Genomic DNA, 21,505 nt, shown 5'->3' on the forward strand with positions numbered 1-21,505 from the left:
CAACCATCTCCCTGTTTACTCTTTAAACACACCTCCTTAATTGTAAGCTCCCTGAGATTGGGGAATAACTTGTTTCGGTTGCAACTCCAGCATCTAGCTGTGAGCCTAACACACAGTGGGCACTTAATTGGGGGAGGGTCTTCTAGAAAAAGCTATGCTCAAAGGCATGAAGGCATGAAATGGCAAGGCATACTTGAAACACTAGTAACTTTTATCAGAACATCAAGTTTGAAGAGGACTAGTAGAACTAGTTTTATGGAGAGAGGAGTGAGCTTTTTTTTTTTTTTTAACTTTAACTCCGGTGAGGGTACTTTTGGAGAATGTGTCCCAAGGGAGTCAAAGCTTCATTTTGCCTCCCTCAAGCTGTGTCACTGATGGTGAGGCACCGCTGATCAGAAGCCTGGAGAAGTCACAGGGATCCCAACGGGCCTGCCTCGTATTTGAGGCTACAAATTTGGGATTTACAATGTAGGCGATGAGAAGTCTGTGAAGGATTTTAAACTGTAAGACTCAAAAGAAAACTAGTGGGCAAGGTTACATGTCTAAATGATGGTACCGCTGAACTGAGAAAATGGCTCTTTTTTTTCTTTTTCTTTTTCCTTTTCTTTTTTTTCTTTTTTCTTTTTCTTTTTTTTTTTTTTTTTTTTTTTTTTTTTTTTTTTTGCTTCAGAGCTCTTACCACCAGACTTACATGGCTTTGATGGGAATCTAACAATTCTGGGTGTGTAGGCTAAGCAGCCAAAGTTCAGGGAGAACCGTCGGTACCTTCTAAAAGTTTGGTTAACACTGGACCAGCCTCTAAAGTCTCAGTTCCATAAAAGGAGGACGCATTTCTTTCAAGGACTTCTGTTCTTCCCATCATCTTCGAAGTGATGCGCCGCTTTCTCAGCTCCCTCTTCCCGGCCGCCTCACTCTACCTCCTTCTCCCTCCACCTCCCTCCTCTTCTCTCCCCATTGTTTCGACCCACTCCCGCCCGGTGCCTGCTGGGAAGTGTAGTCGCCCGCCCCGCTGTTCGAGCCGGCTGTGCGGGCCTAAGAACTCAGGGTCTCCACAGAACGCGACAGATTTTCGAAAGAAGGGGTAGAGCCTGAAGGCCCCGCCCCCTACCTGAGGAGCAGTCTGGGAATTGCAGTTTCCAGGGCCCGAGGCGAGCAGACTGGCGGCGGGTTCTTGGACACGGATTTCCTCCGCCCCGCCCCCAGCCCCGCGCATCCTGATGACATCAGGTGGGCCGCCATAGGCGGTAGTTCTCGAGGAGGGGTCTCCGCCCGGGCTGCCGCAACGGGAGAACAACAGTTCCCAGGAGTCTGCGCGGCGGCGCGCCGAGAGCCGCGCGATGCCGTGATTGGCTGGTGAACCGGCCGCACGCGGAGGAGCCCCAGGAGCAGCTCCGTTGCGACAGAGGCCGAGCGGCGAGGCCCAGTGAGTTGGGGGAAGGGGCCTCGGGGGGAGGGTGCTGGCCGGTGAGGCGTGGGGGGGCTGGGGGGAGGGAAGGAGAGAAGGAGGAGGGACGGGGTCGAGATGGAGGAGGCTGCTAAGGAGAAGAAAGGGCCAAGGGAGAGGCGCTGACGGGTGGGGGCTGGAGGAGGTTCAGGGGATGGTGAGTGAGGAGACCCCGAGGGGGCTCACGAGGGGAAGCTGAGTGAGTCCCGGGAAGAAGCTGGGCCCGACGGCTGGGCGGTGTGGAGCGGGGAGCAGCGGAGGGGAGGACCGAGGCGGCCGGGAAGAGGAAACCCGGCAAAGTGAGGCGGACGACTGGAGCGCGGAGCGCCAAGTTGTGGGGAAACCGGAGACGGGGACCTGTGCCGAGGGGGCAGAACCCGGTCCTTCACTGGAGGCCGCGAAGGGAGGAGCGTCTCCAGAGCGAGGCGGCCCGTGGGGATTGGCGGACAGAGCCCGAGGGAAGAGATGTTAAGATTAGAAGAGTGGCCGGGGACCGGAATTGGCCCGAGAGCCTGACAAGGTGGAGCGGCCCGGCAGCGGCGGAGCTGGGTGTCCCCCGCTCGCTAGGAACGTCCCCGAGCGGGATGGGGCAGGGCCCAGGCAGCCTGTCACCAGTTGAGACTTTTGGGGTGTTTGCCTTCCCGCAGGCTCCTTAAGAACAGCGCCGTGCCCCCTGTGGTTCATCACCATGCCCTCCGACCTGGCCAAGAAGAAGGCGGCCAAGAAGAAGGAAGCTGCCAAGGCCCGACAGCGGCCCAGGAAGGGACATGAAGAAAACGGAGACGCTGTCACAGAACCACAGGTGGCAGAGGAGAAGCATGAGGCCAATGGCCGAGAGACCGCAGGTGAATTGAGGGAGAGGTGGGCTCCCGGGAGGGTTGCCGCAGCGGGATGGATGCCCAAGCCGGAGGCCCCACGCGGGCGGCGCCGGACGACGAATCTGGTGCCACAGAACTTTTCTCAGGGCGCCGAGCCAGTAGGGTTGAAGCTGCAGTCGTCTTGTCATTGATCAGGGAGACGGAGCGCAAGGTCTCCCCGCACCTAGTGGCAAACAGATGTGTGGATGTTGTGCTGCCCTGTGCGCTGGACCGCGACCAGGAGGTCACTTCCTCGCCCTTCTCGACAGTTTCCTACATTTCTACACCCGGTGGTCAGCGGGCCAGGTTCTTTGCCACATCCTACCTCTGTCCTTCAGGGGGTAGTGACTATACCAAGAGAGAAATTTAGGAATTGTTTTATGGATTCCTCCTAGCGAAGAGATGCTTTTCTGTTATTTCTATTTTGGGAAGTATTTATTGAGCGCTTCTCAAGTGTTAGACCCCCTGCTCCGCACTGATGCACTCTAGACCGTCTGTCGCCTTGTGGTCCAGCTAAGGAAACATGGCCGTGTGTGATTCAGAATTTTCCAGGCCCTTGACGGTCTGTTGGCAGCCTCCTTTTCTACCCCTCTGAACAGGCCTGCTCCATCCTGAACTGTTACTGTCCCCTGACGCGTCACATTTTTGTCCCTTTACACTGAGGTTCTCATACTGCAAGTTGTGTGCTAGCTACGTTCGCCATTTCTCTTAGGGCCTTGCTCAGGATAGCAAAGCCTTTCCCCCATCAGACCTGACCCTTAAGGTCGTACCATTCGCTCTTCCCCTATGCAGTCTTATTAGTGTTACTTTTTACGTTGTAGCTTCTGTTCCTGTATCATATTGTTTGTGAGTGCTGGGACCGTGCCTAGGGTAATAGGACTCACCTTGCAGATAGAGATACTAAGTAAATGTTTGGAGAGTAGAGCAGAGTTAGTGATACAAGTCATCACTGATAGGAATTCGGAAAGGGGGTCGGGGTAAGTGATTGAGAGAGAGTTGAGTGGTAGGGATTGTCTCCAAAATACGAATTATGGGAGAAAGCTGGTTCAGGTCAGGCCATGGGGAAATTTTACTCCTGGCTGGAGCAATGGAGGATTGCCAGGTTGGGGATAATAGGAGTGGATGAGCAGGCTGAGTTGTGTGTGACCTCTAAAATAGAGAGGCGTGGTCCTGTGCAGGCCCTGGGGGGCCATGGTTAAGCAGTGTGTGTCATCAGCTGTAGAGGCGTGTCATCAGCTCTTCCTGGCTGAATTGGAAAGGTAGCAAAGTGAATCCTTCTTGAGACTAATTGTCCACTGTTCCTATTACAAATATCTTGTTTACCTTTGCTCCTAGGAAAATAGGATTTTTCAGGCAACCCAGCTGTGAAATCCCCATCTCAAGGATTTTGTTTTCAATTTTTCAATTTTTAATTAGTGTGAACAGAGGAGAGAGGTAAAGGAATGGAGATATAGAGAGATTCTTAGGTAGGCTCCACATTGAGCGACTGTAGGGCTCGATCCCACAACCCCGGGATCGTGACCTGAGCCAAAATCAAGGATCAGATGCTCAACTGACTGAGCCACCCATGTGCCCCTCAAAACATTTCTTATTTCCAGGGACCTGTGTCATTTCTGCTTCTTCTCCCGAGACTGGGTCCTCTCTCCTGAGTTTGAGATTACTTGATGCTACAGGTTACTATTCTCCAACCTCTACCAATTGCCATTGCCACACAGTCTTCCTGAGGTAGTAGGGTATGGAAAGATCGAGATGTAGATCGAAGAAAGTGACTCATGACAGATTAACCTTCTTTAGAATGTGAGACTCTTCAAGATGGGCACTGGAGTTCAGTTGGTCGTCTTGTTTGGGGAGTGAGTAGAGACTTCTTGTGCAGTCTACAGTATTTTCTCTGATGAAGTTTATTTAAAAAAAATTTTTTTTAATGTTTTATTTATTTTTGATACAGAGAGAGACAGAGGACGAGAGGGGGAGGGGCAGAGAGAGAAGGAGACACAGAACCGGAAGCAGGCTCCAGGCTCTGAGCTGTCAGCACAGAGCCTGACACAGGGCTCAAACCCATGAATGTGAGATCTGACCTGAGCCGAAGTCGGAGGCTTAAGCGACTGAGCCACCCAGGCGCCCCTGATGAAGTTTATTTCAAAATCCCCTTTCTGTTTATTCTGTGCTGTCCATTCTTTAAGTGACAGGTGTTTTCTCAGATGCTGTAGGCTAGGAAAATTAGGTCTGTTTAAGTTTCTTCTGAAGCTTGGGGGATGACTTAGGTCACAGATGCTGTAAACTGGAAGCGAGCGAGAAAATTGGCTTTCTCTTCCTTTTGCTCTTCCTCTGGCCTGAGCAGATGGAGATCTAGACCAGGGGTCGGCAGACTTTTTCTGTAAAGATCCACGTAGTAAATATTGAGTTGCATTTCTGTTGCAGCTGTTCAGCTCTGCCTTTCTAGCAAAAGCAGCCTCAGACACTATGTAAATGATGAGTGTGGCCACACTCATAAAAACTTGATAAACACATGCAGTTGGCCAAATCTGGCCAGCCTTTTTTTTTAAGCTCCCCCGCCCCCTGCAAGCTAAGAATGGTTTTCTACTTTTTTTTTTTTTTTTAGTTTTCTGATTTTGTTTTAATATAATTTATTGTCAAATTGGTTTTCTCCATTTTTAAAGTGGTTATATTTCAAATAACTTGATTTGGCCACTTGGCTCCTAAACCCTAAGATATTTAGCATCTGGCCCTTTGAGGAAAATTTGACCAGCTCCTGATCTAGATCAGAAACTTCTTCCTACTCCATCTTCTCAGCATCTGGACTAGAGATTGGCAAGGAGCGGACTTGTGGGAAGCCTGGTAACGCAACTGTGTAGAACAAAGACTGATGCACTCAAGTCAAAACAAAAACTTGATCTCCACTTTATAGCCCGCCACGCATGGAGCCGCGGATGCAGAGCGCCCGGCGTGTGGCTTGTGGAGCTGCCTGCCCTGAGCGTGGACTCCCTGGAGGTGGAGCAGGTTGAGCAGTAGGGCAGGTGACGGCACCCGCTCCAGAAGTCCCCTCCCAGGATGGCACATTCAGAGTGACCTGTGACCGACCACCGCACTGCCTCGCCCCTGGAGCTGCTCTCCCCTAGTTTTCCTGAGGACGAGCACACACTCCTCTCGTTTCAGGGATTCTGTAAAGTCACTAAGGGAACGTAGGGAAGGGTAACAAAGTCTAAAAAAAAATCAACGAATTCTCATAGTCGCAGAACCTGATGTGTAGTTTCTGACTGCTTCCTTAACAGGTGAATACATTGCTTTACTCTCTTTCAGAAGAGGCTTACCAGGACACCTGCCCCCCGACTTCTGTCCCACATTGAGTAATACTTTATGGACACTTTCGTGTAGGAAAAGGTAGTACAAGGACGTAGTTAAGGTCGTCTGGTTCAAATTCTGGCTCTGTCACTAACTAGCCTTTTCGACCTTGGCTGTGTTATTTGCCTTGTTCATTTATAAAACAGGGATTGTGTTTCTCTCGTACGTGTTATAAGGATTCAGTTAGATGGAGAACAATGATGTCGCACAGTCTCAGGCACAAAGTCCACTCAACGTTTTTTTAACCATTAATAGTGGTAGTTCTTCCCAGGCGTAAGAGGTAGTCGTGCCTGAAAAACCACAAAGGCACAGCAGCTCGTGGTCAGTTTGCATCTGTAAAACCCTCCAGATTTGGGAACATCTGGTTTTCCCAGCTGTGGCTCTGCCTGTGTTGGTCTCTTCGTGCACTTTCTCACACTGGTCCCTTCTGTGCTGCTCAGAAGTATATCTGGGGGGACCTGGGGGGCTCCGTTGGTTAAGCATCAGACTCCTGATTCTGGCTCAGGTCATGATCTCATGGTTCATGGTTCATGAGCTTGAGCCCTGCATTGGGCTCTGCACAGACAGTGTGGAGCCTGCTTGGGATTCTCTCTTTTTCTCTGCCCCTCCCTGCTCACACGTGCGTATGCACGCACACACACCCTCTCTCTCTCTCTCTCCAATAAATAAAAACTTTTAAGAAGTATTTCTGGGGGTGCCTGGGTGGCTCAGTCGGTTAAGTGTCCAGCTTCAGCTCAGGTCATGATCTCACGGTTCATGGGTTCGAGCCCCGTGTTGGGCTCTGTGCTGACAGCCAGCTCAGAGCCTGGAGCCTGCTTCAGATTCTGTGTCTCCCTCTCTCTCTGGCCCTACCCTGCTCACGCCGTGTCTCTCTGTCTCTCAAAAATAAATAAACATAAAACTTAAAAAAAATAAAAAGAAAATAAAGAAGTGTATCTGGAATGTGGAATTCCAGTAGGTCATGGAATAAGAGAATGGCATTTCTGTAGTGTCTGCTTTCTTTTAGATTTTAGAACTAATTCTTTAACACATACTTAGGGAGGGAAACTGAGAGTTCTAGCCATTCCCCTCCTGCATTTATGTCATTTAAGAACAAGCATAGGGGGTGCCAGTGTGGCTCAGTTGGTTGAGCAACTGACTTTGGCTCAGGTCGTGATCCGCGTTTGTGAGTTCAGGCCCCACCTCAGCTTTCTGCTGTCAGTGTGGAGCCTGCTTCAAATCCTGTCTCCCTCTCTCTACCCTTCCCCACTCTTGCTCTCTCCCTTTCAAAAATAAACAAATATTAAAAAAAGAACAAGAGAGGTTAGAATTAAAAGAACAGGTTGTGATTCTATTGAGCCTTTTGCTTATTATTGGTTACTTATCTGTGTATGTGTATTTCCATTTCTTACAAAAGCTTGTAATTTGTTTTGTTTTTGGCCAGGCTTGACATGATGTTTTCTCTTTTGTGTTGTGATTTTTTTTTTTTTTAATTTTAAAAATGTTTTTATTTATTTTTGAGAGAGGGAGAAAGAACAGAGCAGGAGAGCGGGAGGGGCAGAGAGAGAGAGAGGGAAACAGAATCCAAAGCAGGCTCCAGGCTGTCAGCACAGAGCCTGATGCGGGGATCCAGCCCACAAATGCTGAGATCATGACCTGAGCCAAAGTCGGACACTCTACCAACTGAGCCACCCAGGCGCTCTGACATTTGTGTTGTGATTTAACTGGTCTGTGTATTTATGGGAAGAAAATACCAAAATGACATGATCTTCGGAAATCTGAAAAGTTGCCAGAAAATAGTTTCTAGTATTTTCTTTTTTTATATATGTTCTCTTTAGGCCTGGCTTAAACGTTTCAGCAATAGGTACCTAAACAGAAATAAAGTCTTTTTTGCCACTGGTCTTAGTGAAAGTTAAAAATGGATGCCTGGGTGGCTCAGTTGGTTAAGTGGCTGAGCTTGGCTCAGGTCATGATCTCACAGTGAAGTAGAAAGGGCCACGGAGGAGGGGTGTCAGGGCAGATCTGCACGCTCTTTAAAGCTTGTGAAGCACGGAGTCAGCTCCACTTGATCTTGAACCTGGGTCCTGCAGGGCATGCCTTTTGCAGCATTTGGGTCTGTGTGTGACATCTGGTAATCTAAGGAAGGGGCGAAAGCTGCAAACGCCCAAACAGGCACTTGGGCCCTCAGCCTCAGAGTCTGGCTCTCTCCTGACTGAACTGTCTGAGCGCTCTAGGATGGGACTCCGTGTGAGAGCGGGGTCTCTCTTACCCTCTTCGCATACTTCTTTTCTGCCTCCAGAAGTGGATTTGCTGACCAAGGAGCTAGAGGACTTTGAGATGAAGAAAGCTGCTGCTCGTGCCGTCACCGGTGTCCTCGCCTCTCACCCCAACAGCACTGATGCCCACATTATCAACCTCTCCCTCACCTTCCATGGCCAAGAGCTGCTCAGTGACACCAAACTGGAATTGAACTCGGGCCGCCGCTATGGCCTCATTGGCTTAAATGGAATTGGTGAGGCCCTTGGAAGGCGAGGTGGGAGGTGTCTCCTTGGCTCTGCCATCACTCAGCAAGCGTTTACTTAGCACCAGCTATATGCAAAGCAAGGACCGTACGGAGACCACATATGTCCAGGGCAAAGGAGCTAGCAGTGCTGAGCGGTGTGTGGCCAGTAACACGGGAGCAGTTACAGACAGTAGGTGCTGGGGGGGGGGGGCGGCGGAGGGGGAGCAAGAGTGATGCAGTGTGCGGCCTCTCTAGGTGGACTGACTTCACGCAGGAGCGGGTGGGGCAAGAATCGGAGGAACATTGGAAAGGAAGCCCAAGAAAGCAGGAGGTGGGGGCGATTAGTAGTAGGCTCTGAACAAATGGAAGGAAGGAAGGAAAGAAGGAAGGAAGGAAGTCCGCAAAATGGGGAGGTTCATGGTTTTGGCTGGAGTGGAGGAACTGATACGGGGGATTGGCAGGCAGAGCTGCGCCGAGCGTCGCCTGCCCACCCTCTGCTGCCCTTCTCAGGAAAGTCCATGCTGCTCTCTGCTATCGGCAAACGGGAAGTGCCCATCCCCGAGCACATTGACATCTACCACCTGACTCGGGAAATGCCCCCTAGTGACAAGACGCCCTTGCAGTGTGTGATGGAAGTGGACACAGAGCGGGCCATGCTGGAGAGGGAGGCGGAGCGGCTGGCTCACGAGGATGGTAGGCCCCGGGCCCAGGGCGTGGGGGCGGCTTCCTCCCAGCAGAGGCCCGGGAGCCTCACGAGCCTGACCTGCCCGCAGCGGAGTGCGAGAAGCTCATGGAGCTGTACGAGCGACTGGAGGAGCTGGACGCCGACAAGGCGGAGATGCGGGCTTCGCGGATCCTGCACGGACTGGGCTTCACGCCCGCCATGCAGCGCAAGAAGCTCAAGGACTTCAGCGGGGGCTGGAGAATGAGGGTCGCCCTTGCCAGGTGAGCGCCTTCCTCCTCCTCTACCCTCTGGAGTGCCCCACTTCCCTCAGGTCGGATGCTCCCTCCAGTGGGCTGTTTAGAACAGAGGTCAGTGGTCAGTACTTGCCGGACGGGCCATGACAGCAGTGTGGGTGGGGGAGCCATGGGCTGTGGAGCGAGCTTCCTGACCCAAGTGATCGTGGTGGGTTCCTGGCACCGTGCTTAGGGATCCTAGGCTCCGCGCTCGGGAAAATGGCAGAGTAGGTCCATTTCTGTTCTTCCTGACTCCTGTCCCATCCTTTTGTGTGTTTCAGTCGTTCTAATTGTTGCTAGATCAAGAGAAAACACTAGACAGCTAGTAAGGTGTCCGCCTTACCTCCCCCCCCCCGCCGTGAGCTGGACCCTGCGAGTTTGCATAGAGCTTCATTCCCTCGGCAGCGCCCCCAGAAAGTCTCCACTGCTGTCTGCCAAGTGAATTGGGGGTTAGCAAGGCTGCGCGTGCGCTAGGGCCCGAGAGCAGCGGCTCCACCCATGTGCTAGCGAGGACCGGCCGCCTCGGTCATCGAGGGAGCTGGAGAGCGCCGGTGTCCCCGCCTTGCTCTGCGTCTCTGTCTCTGGAATACTGGAATGTGGCGCCTGGGGGTTTTCCTTCTACAGAGCGCTGCAGTGCGGTGACGAGGGGTGGGAGCCAGTGCTCTCCCTTCTTGAGACGCCGTTGGCCTCCGTGTTAAAAGTCCGGAGGCCCCGTCAGATCGGTTTAACGTGAATACCTTTTTGCGTGAGCAGTTTATCTCCTCTATCCTGTGTCTTCCCGATGGCCATCAGCCTCGTAAAAGACCTGAAGATTCAGAAGGACTTTCACAACCTTATCTTCAAACTGTGCCATCCCTCTGCTTCTCAGCCGCGTTTTCTGCCCTTTCACCTCAGCTCTCAACTCTGGTTTCTCTCCTCGTTCTCCCCTCTTCTCTCAGGTGTAGAACCTAGAATTGATTTCAGGACTCAAGCCAGGCCTGCCCGGGGTTGCAAGCAGCAGGCAGGTCCCCTCCTGTGTAGCTCGCATTAGACTGAAGGGCTCTGTCTCCTCTCCTGCCCTTCAGAGCCCTCTTCATCCGGCCCTTCATGCTGCTCCTGGACGAGCCCACCAACCACCTGGACCTCGATGCCTGCGTGTGGCTGGAAGAAGAACTAAAGACGTAAGGGGGTAGGGGTGGGGTGGGAATGGGCAGGTCCTGGAGGGGGAGCTGAGCAGAGTCTAACCCGCAGCCATCCCAGAGCAGGGAGGCCGTGAACTGACGCAAGGTCAGGCGAAGGCCAGACTGAGAGGTGGTGAGCACTCTGAGGGCAGCTTTCTGGTCTTCCCATTGAAGACACCTTTATCAAGGACTGTATTTTTCTCTTAACCGTGTTTATATGCGGCACGTAAAGAAGGGACTCCTGCTTCAAATCGTGATGCAGCCGCAAAGGAAATGTAGCCGATATGGCAGTGCTCTCAAGAGCTGAATAGCCTGGCATCTGTGCACCAACTCCGAGGGTTTTGAGCGGGTCTGCGGTGACCGGGCGCCTTCTTTCAGACAGAGGAGTACAGTGGTTTTTATTGCGCCTGTTCCGATTCTTCCCGCCCACAGTGTTAGCTACATTGTTGGATATGTGTGTGTGCATATGCTTGCTTTTACCATCGCTGTTAAACTGCTGTCTCCACTCCATTCTGCTGAAAATTAGAACAGAAGCTGGAGGAAACTCAGGCTGAAAGGGATCAAAGTGTTGTTCCAGGTAGATTGTGCCCTGGCGGCCTAGGTCATTGCTGAGAGCAGGGAACTGGCCATTTTAACTCTAAGAGGTGCTCAGGATGGGAAAAGAAAATCCTTCACAAGAATTTCTGGGCCTCGGCGCCCCCGACCGTCCCAGTGTGGAGCGCCTCCCTGACCGCGTCTCTGGCTTTGCAGCTTCAAGCGCATCCTGGTCCTCGTCTCCCATTCCCAGGACTTCCTGAACGGTGTCTGCACCAACATCATTCACATGCACAACAGGAAACTCAAGTACTACACGGTGAGTAGGCCCAGCACCTGCACCGCAGCCGCGGTGCTCAGCCGTTCCCCGAAGGTCTCCTTTCGAAAAAACAAGACAGACTCAGCAGCCCTTTTCGACCTTCTGCTATAAAAAGATGTGGACAAGGAGTCCTGCGCTTGTTCTATTTTAGTCTCAAAGTAGTCGCTTCAGGTTGTAGGCCGTTGATTGGCAGCCTGTGTGCGTGATGCGTGTGCCTTGTGGTAAAGAGGCTGACTTTCCGTGGTGGCCAGGCAGGCCCTGCTGGTCCCCGCCTTCTTGAATGACTGCTTAGCTCTGCTTTGTGACAGCACGTTTACCCCCTTCCCTGGAGACTGGGAGTTGGGATCTCAGCAGCCCACTTCTCTGCTTTGCCTTCTCATTTCTTGTCTTTCAAAGGAAAAAACAGAAGTCCTTTTCATTCATATTTATACTCACTGTGGGAGTTTTAATAATTTCTTATACGGTCTTCCAGAGATTTTATGCGTACTTGCAAGGATTTGTAGAAATTTTTGTGTCTACACATCACAGCTGTAACATTAAAAATCATTCCCTTCTGTACATTGCTTTTACATTTTAATATAATCTTGCTTGGCTTTGCATATGACTATGGGTCGACCTCATGCTTTTCAGTAATTGCACAATATTTCATCGTGTAGCTATCCGCTGATTTATGTGTCAGGCCCTTTTTGACGAATATTTAGGTTGAGTCCAGTCTTTTGCAGATAGAAACCATGGCAGTCCAATTGTGCAGCATTTGCCAGGTCCTGAGTCTGGTGGGTCTGCTGTCTTCCTTCCTGGGAGCAGTTTCTGTAGCCTGCGTGGGGCTTCAGCCTCTAACGGTGGCGGGGAGTAGGAGGTGCTCTTGGAGGCTCGGAGCCTCGTTGGTGTCCTTATGACGGCTGTGACCAGGGCTACTGCTGGTGCTGTGGGCGTCTGTCCGGCCAACCTGAGTCTGGCCTGGAGCCCTGCTCCGGCTAAGCCGAGCATGCGCGGCACACAGACTGAAGGACTTCAGATTCTAGGCTAGGGACTCCCTTGTCAGCGTACTTCCTCTTTCCCCACCGCACAGTCATCTAGCCAGGGCCACGTCCAAGGCCATCTCGCATCCCCCTAAACCCTGAGAGCCCGGGACCGAGGGGAAAGCTGCCTGCCTTACCGGGCACATGTCCCTGCAGGGTAATTATGATCAGTATGTGAAGACGCGGCTGGAGCTGGAAGAGAACCAGATGAAGAGGTTTCACTGGGAGCAAGACCAGATAGCACACATGAAGGTGAGGCAGCTGTGGGAAAGCTTGCACTCTCGGGGAGAGTTGGGTGAAGGTATTTGGGGTGCTCAGGGGCACTGGTGTCAGGAAGAAGTTGTCATCAGTGTTCTCCCCACATCCAAGATGAGTTGTTTGACACCTGCCCGCATGCCAAGCCAGCTTTCTGGTCTCTTTCAGAACTACATCGCTAGGTTTGGTCATGGCAGCGCCAAGCTGGCCCGGCAGGCCCAGAGCAAGGAGAAAACGCTACAGAAGATGATGGCATCAGGACTGACAGAAAGGGTCGTGAGCGACAAGGTGGGGTCCGAGCGGGTGGCGTTAGTGGCCTAAGGTGAGGTGGACAAGACCGGACCGAACTTGAAAATGCCCTCTCCTCCTAGACACTGTCATTTTATTTCCCACCGTGTGGCAAGATTCCTCCACCCGTCATCATGGTGCAGAATGTGAGCTTCAAGTATACAAAAGACGGGGTGAGTGCTCCTGTGTGGCGGGGAGGCGGGGTGCATTTACAGCATAAGCGGTAACCGGTGGGGAGAGTCTCCTGTTCTTGGCTGAACACAGCTGCTGACCTGCGTGGTGCCCGGGAGTTTCCTGGCGCAGCGGCTTGGGTGCCTCAGCCCGGGACCCGGGTGGCCCGCCTTCAAGTGCTTGGAAGGAAACCCACTCGGCTGAGGTGGCGGGTGGAGGCAGTGGGTTAGGCCTGCTCTGAGCGCTGCCTCCCTCCTCCGCTCCGTGCCACCGTCTCCTCTCGTGGGGACGGGGCATGGCGGGGTTGGTCTGCCAGCCAGATTGACTGATTGGTAACCTAGCCTCACATTCTCTCTCTCTCCCCCACCTCAGCCTTGCATCTACAACAATCTAGAATTTGGTATTGATCTCGATACACGAGTGGCTCTGGTGGGGCCCAATGGAGCAGGGAAATCAACGCTTCTGAAGCTGCTGACTGGAGAGGTGCGGGGCCAGGGCAGGGCAGGGGGCTTGCAGGGGCAGTGACCGAAGAGGTTCGGGGCCAGGCGGAGGCGGGGGGCTTGCCGGGGTAGGTGCTTGCTGTGTCTGAGGAGGGACGGTGTGAGGGGCCTGAGCGCCCTGGTGGTGAGTGAGCCGGCTTCTGGGCGGTGCCGAGGTTTGGAGCTGTTTCCTCAGAGAGAGGGCGGGTGGGCGCCTGTGCGTGTGAGGGAGAGACACGCATGTGCCTCAACGGTTTTCTTTGTTTCCAGCTAGAGGGTGTCCAGGAACTTGTGTGCATTGAGAGCTGTGTTTTTGTTTTAGAAAACCAGTGTTTCAGAAAACCCACGTCCTTTGTTTTACTGGGGGTGCGTTCTCAGGAGACCGCCAGTTCCTAGGTAGCCTGTGCTGTATGTATCTTTGCGTCTCTTGAGAACACCGAGTCCGTCTTCCTAAATACTTGTAGGGCGGCCAGGATAGCCGTCTACGAGGTGCTGACGTAGGTTCTGTTTAGAAAGTTCTGAGTCTTGGTCAGTGATCGTATGTTTATTTCCTACTCCGCCTGTGTCTGCTGCTGCCGAGTTTCCCTTTCTGTGTGCTCATCTCTCCACCTAACGCTCTCTTCTTTCTAGCTACTGCCCACCGACGGGATGATCCGAAAACACTCTCATGTCAAGATAGGGCGTTACCATCAGGTAGAGGCCTGGGGACAGGGAGGTGCCAGGGTGTGGAAGGCGAGCTGCATGCGACCGAGTCAGCTTTTGCCTGCCTCCCCTGGAGTCTTGAACCGGTGCCCGGGTACAGGTGGAGAGCTACTCGGCCCCTAACCCAGCAGGGCTCCTTTTGAAGTGGGCCACCAGTCACCTCGGAGCGGATTCCTTTTTCTCGTGCAGCATTTGCAAGAGCAGCTGGACTTGGACCTCTCACCTTTGGAGTACATGATGAAGTGCTACCCAGAGATCAAGGAGAAGGAAGAAATGAGGAAGATCATTGGGCGATACGGTCTCACCGGGAAGCAGCAGGTCAGCAGAGGGGGGTGTGGGGAATGGCGCCGGATAACTGGGAGCTTGTGCTTACATGGCCATGGACTGCTGTCCTGGAGACCCTGGTGTGGGGGCTCTCCCAAAAGTCTTTTCGTGTTTTGTTTGTTTTTTTAAGTAGGCTCCATGCCCAATGTGGGGCTTGAACTCACAACCCTGGGATTGAGAGTCAAGTGTTCTACTGAAAAGCCTCTTCCTTTGATTCTAGCGTCTAAGAGAGCCTGTTAGCTTTCCTTTGGCCTAGCTTGTATGTATGTATTGGAGTATTCAGGCGTCATTAGGAGGAAGGGGCAGGGCCAGCACCCTAGCCTCTGCCATGCCCGTGCCCCAGACTAGCCAGATAAACCCGAATGCTTGAGGGCAAGGCAAATTGAAACAAGTTCCTGGACTCAGATCTCGATTGAGGGTCTGCTACATTGTTCCAGTTAGCTATGATCTCAGCGCTGAGAGGGAGCAGGGGGCGTGGCCTCCGTGGCGGGGGCACGCCAGGCTTCCACATTTACCCCGTACCGGCCTCAAGAGACGGGTAGTCGGGCCGCTGTCTCCCTGTGATCCTGGGTCTTCCGTTTTCTAGAATGGTGGCAATGGTAACGGAGAAGCTGTGGGGCGAGGGGAGTGTGCTGTGTGGCAGGAGTAACCCCGAGTTCTGTGACTGTCACGTTCCTCTCAGGTGAGCCCCATTCGGAACCTGTCTGACGGGCAGAAGTGCCGAGTGTGTCTGGCCTGGCTGGCCTGGCAGAACCCCCACATGCTCTTCCTGGACGAGCCCACTAATCACCTGGACATCGAGACCATCGACGCCCTGGCCGATGCCATCAATGAGTTTGAGGGTGGAATGATGCTGGTCAGCCACGACTTCAGACTCATTCAGCAGGTGAGGCCCCTGCCCGGAGTGGAGGTCAGAGAGGAGGGCGTCCAGGGGACGGGTGGGTAGAACATGGCACGTGGGAGCACTTAGTTGCTGATTATTGGACTTGGGAAACGGGCTCAGGGTGTGGACAGGGTGATGAGGAGCAGCTTTCATGGCTCTTTGAAAAACTTAGAGAGCCTCAATGGAAAAGCTTCCTTCTTTCAGTAGCTACTTGGAGACGTTTGCCTACTTAGCGTGTGGCCATGACAGCCAGAGTTGGTGAGGGAGTCAGGTAGAGAACAGGGTGCATTTACTGCTGTCTCAAGGTTCTTCAGCATAGAAGTAGTAGTGTCTAAGGAGCATGTGGACCAGAGGGCCACCACCAGTCCTTGGTGGAAGAGCCGCTGACCATTTCTCTGAGGTTTTGGGAAAGATGAGAGAGAGAACAGGAAGCTGTGGGCGAGGCCTCGAAACGGTTCTAGGCCCTGCCGGGGAGCTGGAAACCAGGAGACAAGGCAGGTTCTGGCGTGGAAGGCTCCAGACCTGCTGGGTACAGTACCCTCAGGTTAGGCATCCCAAAGGATGGAGAGAGAGTAGAACTGTGAGCCGGGTGTGGGGCTGGGCGGCGGAGGTTTCTTCCTGGGATTCCTCCGACGGTGGTCTTCCGGACCGGGATGGGGACGTGCTGGCCAGGAGCACTGAGCCTAAGATTTGCTTTCTAGGTTGCACAGGAAATCTGGGTCTGTGAGAAGCAGACAATCACCAAGTGGCCCGGAGACATCCTGGCCTACAAGGAGCACCTCAAGTCCAAGCTGGTGGGCGAGGAGCCCCAGCTCACCAGGAGGACCCACAATGTGTGAGCCCCTGCCCGGGCCGGGCCTCTGGGGCCACACTCCTGCATTGCTGCAATGCCGCTCCCCTGCCCCGCCCTCGTCCCCACCTGCCTTAGCCGCACTCTGTGATCTTATGTACAACTGGACAGTACCTGTCCGTCTCCTGTCCTTCCGGTTACTTTTGTCCACGTCTGGACTCGCTGGCTGTTCGCCGGCCCCTCGCTGGTTACTGGCCTGATAGTGACACAGCCAGAGGCACCTGAGGGCTAGCCCCAGGGCCCGCGTCCTGGGTTGGCCTGTGAAAGAGCTTAGGGTCCTCGTTTTCTGGGTTTTGGTGATGTTGGAGGAATACCCCCCAGCCCACCACCCCCATTCCTTTCTGCTTCTGGTTTGGAGCTGTGGACCAGGGCTTTAGTCCTGGTCGGTTTTTAAATAATTATTTAACAGTGTAACTTTTAGACCTGCGTGACATCCACAAAGTGTCCAATAAAGAAAGAAGAAGCCATGCTCCCTACCTTCCTTTTCTGGTCTCTGGGCCCTTCGCCCCCTCCCCCCTGCAGCGCCAGCACCGCTGCCCCTCAGCGGGGGCTTGGGCGGAAATTGGTGGGATGCAGGCCGCCTGAAGCCTAGTCGGTAGGAGCTAGAATAACTCTCTCCTCCTTTCTCTGATTGGAGATTATGCCTTCTCTTAGGTCGTTGCCTCACAGCACACATCAGAACCTCCTGGAAGACTCATCACAGATCCCTGGGTCTCGCTCAGGGTTTCCGACTCAGTGGATCAGGGGCGAGGCCAGGAACTAAAACATTTCTAACCCATTTCCAGGTGCTGCTGCTGCGGCTGCTGCTGCGTGTCCGGGGCAGACTCGGAGAACCACCCTCCTGGAGCGTGTTTGTCCCAGAGGGCCGCTGCTGCAGCCTCTACTGCAACGGGGGGGGGGGGGGGGGGGTGCTTGTTACGGTGCAGATCCCCAGGCCCCAACCTATGACGCTGTTTGGTGGGGTGACAGAGCTGTGGAAACGGTCTGGAACCTGCATGTCACACTGAAGCTTGAAGCGCCGTTCCCGGCTGGGCTACAGGAAGCTTTGTGACTTCACCTACCCGCAGCCTCGATTTTTTGTTGGCATGATCTAATTTACTTCCGACCCAGAGCTCCGGGCAGCCTGTCTGAAGTTGACGGGCACTCGCAGCCTTTGGTCACCTGGCACACCAGGCCTGTCCTTCCCGAGGGCCTCCCAGTTGCCCCTGCAGGGGGGCCTACACAGCCGTGATTTTTCAGTGCTCATTACAGCACATCTAAGACTGTGAAACAACCACAAAAGGCCCAGATGGTGTCTAAACCCCCAAGGAGCTCCCGATCTGATGGGAAAGCCAGCCACGACTAGAGAACGAGACCGGGCATACATCAGATGCCCAACTGTGACTCGTGGGAAACACAGAAGGATTCCAAAGGGAGAGAAGTTTCTTGTGAGTCCAGAAAGGCAGGAATGGTACTCGAACTTGAAAGGTAAATAGGACCGCAGGTGGCCCTGACGTCCAAGAGCTTCCCCTGGCAGGCAGAACGGTCGGAGCAAACGGGACGTGAGAAGCCGCAGCTGAGCCCTGACCGCCCGCTCTGCCCTCCGGCCCCCTTGGCTTTGTGGCTTTGTGGCTTTGTGCCTCGCATGCGACCCAGAGCGAAGTAGCCTATGTCCACCTGTGCTGAGCATCCCGAGACTTGGGTGGGGGGACAGTGGCCTCAAGAAGGAGCTGCTGGGGTGATGGGAACAGACGAGAGCTTGTGCTACGTCAGCCGAGGGCGAGCCCGGCTGTGGCGGCAGGCGCTCCCTTGGAAATCCTCAGGAGTCCCCCTTGTAGCCTTGAGGTGCTAAGGCGCCAGATGGAGGAATCGAGGCTACAGCCTGTCTGTCCTCCTCACAAAAAAGCCAAAGTTTCAAAACCTTAAAGAGTGCCTACAAAGCCCACTATGTGTCGTATTTCTCCAAAGGCCTAAAAATAGTGCTTGCTTTTGGGAGTACGAATTGCCCTCCGGTCCCCTTAATCCTTCACGTGCAAGACGTGGCCGGACGTTGGGAAGCAGGCGAAGAGGGGAGATTGGCGAGGTGGGGGCTGCTTTCACCCGCTGCAGCTGATGCTCGTCTTCGCTTGTCCGCCCCACCTCCTCTCAGACTGGGAACCCCCCCCCAGCCTGTTCTTCCCATGCTGCTCCAGGTTTCTTCAATCACAGCATTTAAGAACCTGAAATGCCGTTCACACATGGAGCAAAGTGAGAACCACTCCATCCAGCAGCCGCCTTCTTCCCTTTGCAGCCAGCTTGCACTTGTACGGGAAGTCCCCGTCACCCGGCACGGAGAGCATCCAGGGTCTCTCCGCTCTGGCTCCTCCAGGCCGCCCCCCCTGCCCCTGCCGCACCCCCCCCCCCAGCCTGTGGTTTCCTGTCACATCTGGGCCGGGCTCGGGTTCTGCCCCGTGTCTGCCTTCAGTCCAAGCCTCGCCGTACTCAGCATGCATCGAGTCCACTCTGCTTTGTCTTTCTGTCATTCTCCCCAGTTACACTGTACCCACCCTGTAAGCCCAGCTTCAAATCCCCGCTCCTTCCGTGGAGCTACCCCTGGCTCCTATAGCCCCCACTGGTTTTTCTTTTCTGGATTCTGTCCCTGCACCTGCCTCTTGAGTCCTTTATGTTTTATGCGAGCTACGCTTGCCTCTTCCGCTGTACTGCAAGGCTCTGGGGGTGGGGGGCGGGGTGCCCTGTGCTCCTCCTGACACTCCCCTGCATCTCGAGTCAGCGGAACAGATTGGTTGCAGAGTGATCTCATGGCGCGGTTTGGTGGTGTGTGAACTCTAACAAGTGTGCAATACACTGGGAGATGACCCGGTGGGGGAGGAGAAATGGGGGAGGGCTTCCTATTCAGAGACAGGAGATCATCTGGGGGAGAGGTGGGAGCTATTCAAGATTAACCCAGAGCATGGTGTGGATAGGGACGGGCCAAGCTCCTCCCCGCCCACCTCCTCCGTCCCAGGTGCTGGCTCCCAGCCCCACCTGGTGGGCAGCTGGCCCCATAAAAGTGCCCCAAGGAGCAGGAGGCGGCTGTTAGGAAGGGCAGGAGGATGAGCGCGGAGCATGGTCAGCAGCAGCAGTCCGGGGGCCGCAGGGGCCGCAGTTCTGGCGACAAGAAGTCCAGAAAGCGGAGCCGGCGCAAGGAAACCTATTCCATGTACATCTACAAGGTGCTAAAGCAGGTGAGAGTGGGGAGCTAGTGTGTGGACAGAGTCGGACTCCATTTGCTCCTGGCAGCATACAGGCTTTGGAGAAACAAGACGATCAGGTGGACTGTTACATGGGACATACATAAAAGACGGGAAGACTGTGAGGAAGTGCGGAGCCGAAGCATGATCGCGCGCCTACCACGTCATGGTGCCAGCAAGAGGTGCTGGCTGGTGGTGGCCACAGCAGGGAGCGACTGACGCGGGCTGAGGTCTCAGGGAAGGCCTGCCAGCCACAGAGCACTCAGTCATCACGGGGCTAGTGATTGGTCTACTGCAGAGGAACTAAGGTCCATAAAGGCTCCATCCACTGAGTCGCAGGACCCGATAGCGGCACAAGTCAGGACTCCTGGCTGTGAGCAGGCCCCTCACCTACTTCCTGCTGGTCTCGCCTCCTAACCCACAGGTGCTCTGAATGCTCTGTTCGTGCAGCCCTCCAAAGCACCCAGGAGACGTGCCCACCCGTGGCACTTGCACACTGACCAATATTTGTGGGCATCAATTTGGACCCAACAACAGTGTGTCTAGGGCACGAGGCACCCTGGTCTCAAAGCACCTGGCCCACTCAGCAGAGCGAGGGCCAGGAGCAGTCAGTACGCCTGTCTTGCCTGCCCCAGGCCTCCCCAGCCTGCCTGAGTCTTACTCCTTTGTTAGAGAAGATCCTAGAATCTATGTCCCATTAGCAGTTTCAGTGACCTGATGACCTGCATGTCTGGGAAGGCACTTGGGGGGCTGGGGGCGGGGGCCCAACACTGGAGTGGACTGGCCAGAGGGGCAGCAGCAGAGGACAGACTCTAGTGTCCTGAAGGAAGTGGGGATGGGAGCATCTGTGAGCCCTGCAGCTCAGCTAACCTTGGGGCTCAAAAACCCTAAGGGAAATGTTTAGGGTCCGATCCCGTGCGGTCGGTGACCACCAGGGCCGGCAGCGAGCACCTGAGTTCCACTTCTGTCTCCTCCATGTCGTTGGCAGTTCCTTCTCTCTCCTATTTTACAGGGAAACGCTTAATGTCTGCTTGGTCACATGTTAGGATTGTTATCGGGCCCCTCCCTCTGGCTCTGCTGGAGACCACGTAGCTCAAAGGCTTGTGTGACTGAGGAGGAAACTGAGGCCCAGAGTTAAGTGCCTTAGTTGAGGCCCGACAGTGATTCACGGTCTGGCCACAGAACCCTGGTCTCCTAACTCGTAGTCTGGTGCCGAACACGAGCGTGTTCTCTGGGAAGTAACTTGGTAACAGTCTGCCAAGTTAAGTGCATGAACCCTTGGACCCAGCGGGGGTCTCGCCCCTGGGAACTTCACCTCTAGGAGTAACACTGTGCAAACACGTTAAATGAGAAAAGCAAAATGCTGTGTAACTGATTCCGTTTGCCAAAGATTGATGCTTACATGTGCTCATAGGAGGAACTTAATAGCATTACTTCCTATGGTTGGGAAAAACTTTTAACTTGGATGTAGTAGAAAAAACCCAAATCCCTATTTCTAGGTCTTGGCCTCTGGCGACAGGCTGGCGAGGCAGCTTCCCCGAGGTCCCCACCTTGGGGCGGGCGGAGCCGCCTCGATAACAGAGTGGTCTCGCTGCTTCTCCAGGTGCACCCGGACATTGGCATCTCTTCCAAGGCCATGAGCATCATGAATTCGTTTGTGAACGATGTGTTTGAACGGCTGGCCGGCGAGGCTGCCCGGCTGGCCCAGTACTCGGGCCGAACCACGCTGACGTCCCGGGAAGTCCAGACGGCCGTGCGTCTGCTGCTGCCCGGGGAGCTGGCCAAGCACGCCGTGTCCGAGGGCACCAAGGCCGTCACCAAGTACACCAGCTCCAAGTGACCCAGGGCCTGACACTAATAAAGGGTGAACTGCTCCCGCACACTGTGGTGATTTGAAAAGGGACGTGGGATGTGGGGCGAGGGCATATTGTCACTTTTCATGGCTATGAAGTGAAATAATCCTTCCACTTTTATTTATTTATTTTAGAAAAAGAGAGCATGAGAGAGAGAGAGAGAGAGAGAGAGAGTGCGAAAGTGCACGCAAGTGAGCAGCAGGGGAGGGGCAGAGAGAGGGAGACACAGAATCCAAAGCAGGCTCCAGGCTCTGAGCGGTCAGCACAGAGCCGGAAGCGGGGCTCGAACCCACGAACTGAGAGATCATGCCCTGAGCCGAAGTCGGATGCTTAACTGAGCCACGCAGGAGCCTCAATCCTTCTACTTTTAAAATCCTGCT

The 21,505-nt window shown here is 54.1% G+C and overlaps 2 protein-coding genes across 4 annotated transcripts; both read left to right on the plus strand.

The window, feature by feature from the left end:
- The first annotated feature begins 1,329 nt into the window (after nucleotides 1-1,329).
- On the plus strand, nucleotides 1,330-16,530 carry LOC115277249 (ATP-binding cassette sub-family F member 2). 3 transcript variants are annotated; one of them, XM_029921263.1, is made up of 15 exons: nucleotides 1,330-1,423; nucleotides 2,092-2,289; nucleotides 7,919-8,131; nucleotides 8,633-8,815; nucleotides 8,896-9,067; nucleotides 10,144-10,239; nucleotides 10,990-11,092; nucleotides 12,268-12,363; nucleotides 12,535-12,654; nucleotides 12,738-12,827; nucleotides 13,198-13,308; nucleotides 13,935-13,997; nucleotides 14,196-14,324; nucleotides 15,013-15,216; nucleotides 15,915-16,052. In XM_029921263.1, exons 2-15 carry the CDS (start codon nucleotides 2,133-2,135, stop codon nucleotides 16,050-16,052), a joined length of 1,875 nt encoding a protein of 624 aa, XP_029777123.1. In that variant the 5' UTR covers nucleotides 1,330-1,423; nucleotides 2,092-2,132. The 3 variants fall into 3 exon arrangements, with proteins under 3 accessions (XP_029777123.1, XP_029777134.1, XP_029777143.1); XM_029921274.1 differs by lacking the exon at nucleotides 1,330-1,423 and adding an exon at nucleotides 1,622-1,964; XM_029921283.1 differs by lacking the exon at nucleotides 1,330-1,423 and having other exon boundaries at nucleotides 2,133-2,289; nucleotides 15,915-16,530.
- Nucleotides 16,531-16,624: 94 nt separating this feature from the next.
- LOC115277258 (late histone H2B.L4) lies at nucleotides 16,625-21,152 on the plus strand. Its single transcript, XM_029921294.1, has 2 exons — nucleotides 16,625-19,266; nucleotides 20,876-21,152. Exons 1-2 carry the CDS (start codon nucleotides 19,135-19,137, stop codon nucleotides 21,110-21,112), a joined length of 369 nt encoding a protein of 122 aa, XP_029777154.1. The 5' UTR covers nucleotides 16,625-19,134; the 3' UTR covers nucleotides 21,113-21,152.
- Nucleotides 21,153-21,505: the final 353 nt, after the last annotated feature.

The sequence above is a fragment of the Suricata suricatta genome, chromosome 2, assembly GCF_006229205.1.
Source record: "Suricata suricatta isolate VVHF042 chromosome 2, meerkat_22Aug2017_6uvM2_HiC, whole genome shotgun sequence".
Classification (NCBI taxonomy): Eukaryota; Metazoa; Chordata; class Mammalia; order Carnivora; family Herpestidae; genus Suricata; species Suricata suricatta.

Excerpts from the sequence above, each read along its gene's own strand:
- LOC115277249 (XM_029921263.1), top strand. The coding sequence starts at position 2,133 with ATGCCCTCCGACCTGGCCAAGAAGAAGGCGGCCAAGAAGAAGGAAGCT. Across the intron at positions 11,093-12,267 it reads GGAAACTCAAGTACTACACG|GGTAATTATGATCAGTATGT; the intron begins GTGAGTAGGCCC and ends ATGTCCCTGCAG. Across the intron at positions 13,309-13,934 it reads TGAAGCTGCTGACTGGAGAG|CTACTGCCCACCGACGGGAT; the intron begins GTGCGGGGCCAG and ends TCTTCTTTCTAG.
- LOC115277258 (XM_029921294.1), top strand. The coding sequence starts at position 19,135 with ATGAGCGCGGAGCATGGTCAGCAGCAGCAGTCCGGGGGCCGCAGGGGC. Across the intron at positions 19,267-20,875 it reads TCTACAAGGTGCTAAAGCAG|GTGCACCCGGACATTGGCAT; the intron begins GTGAGAGTGGGG and ends CTGCTTCTCCAG.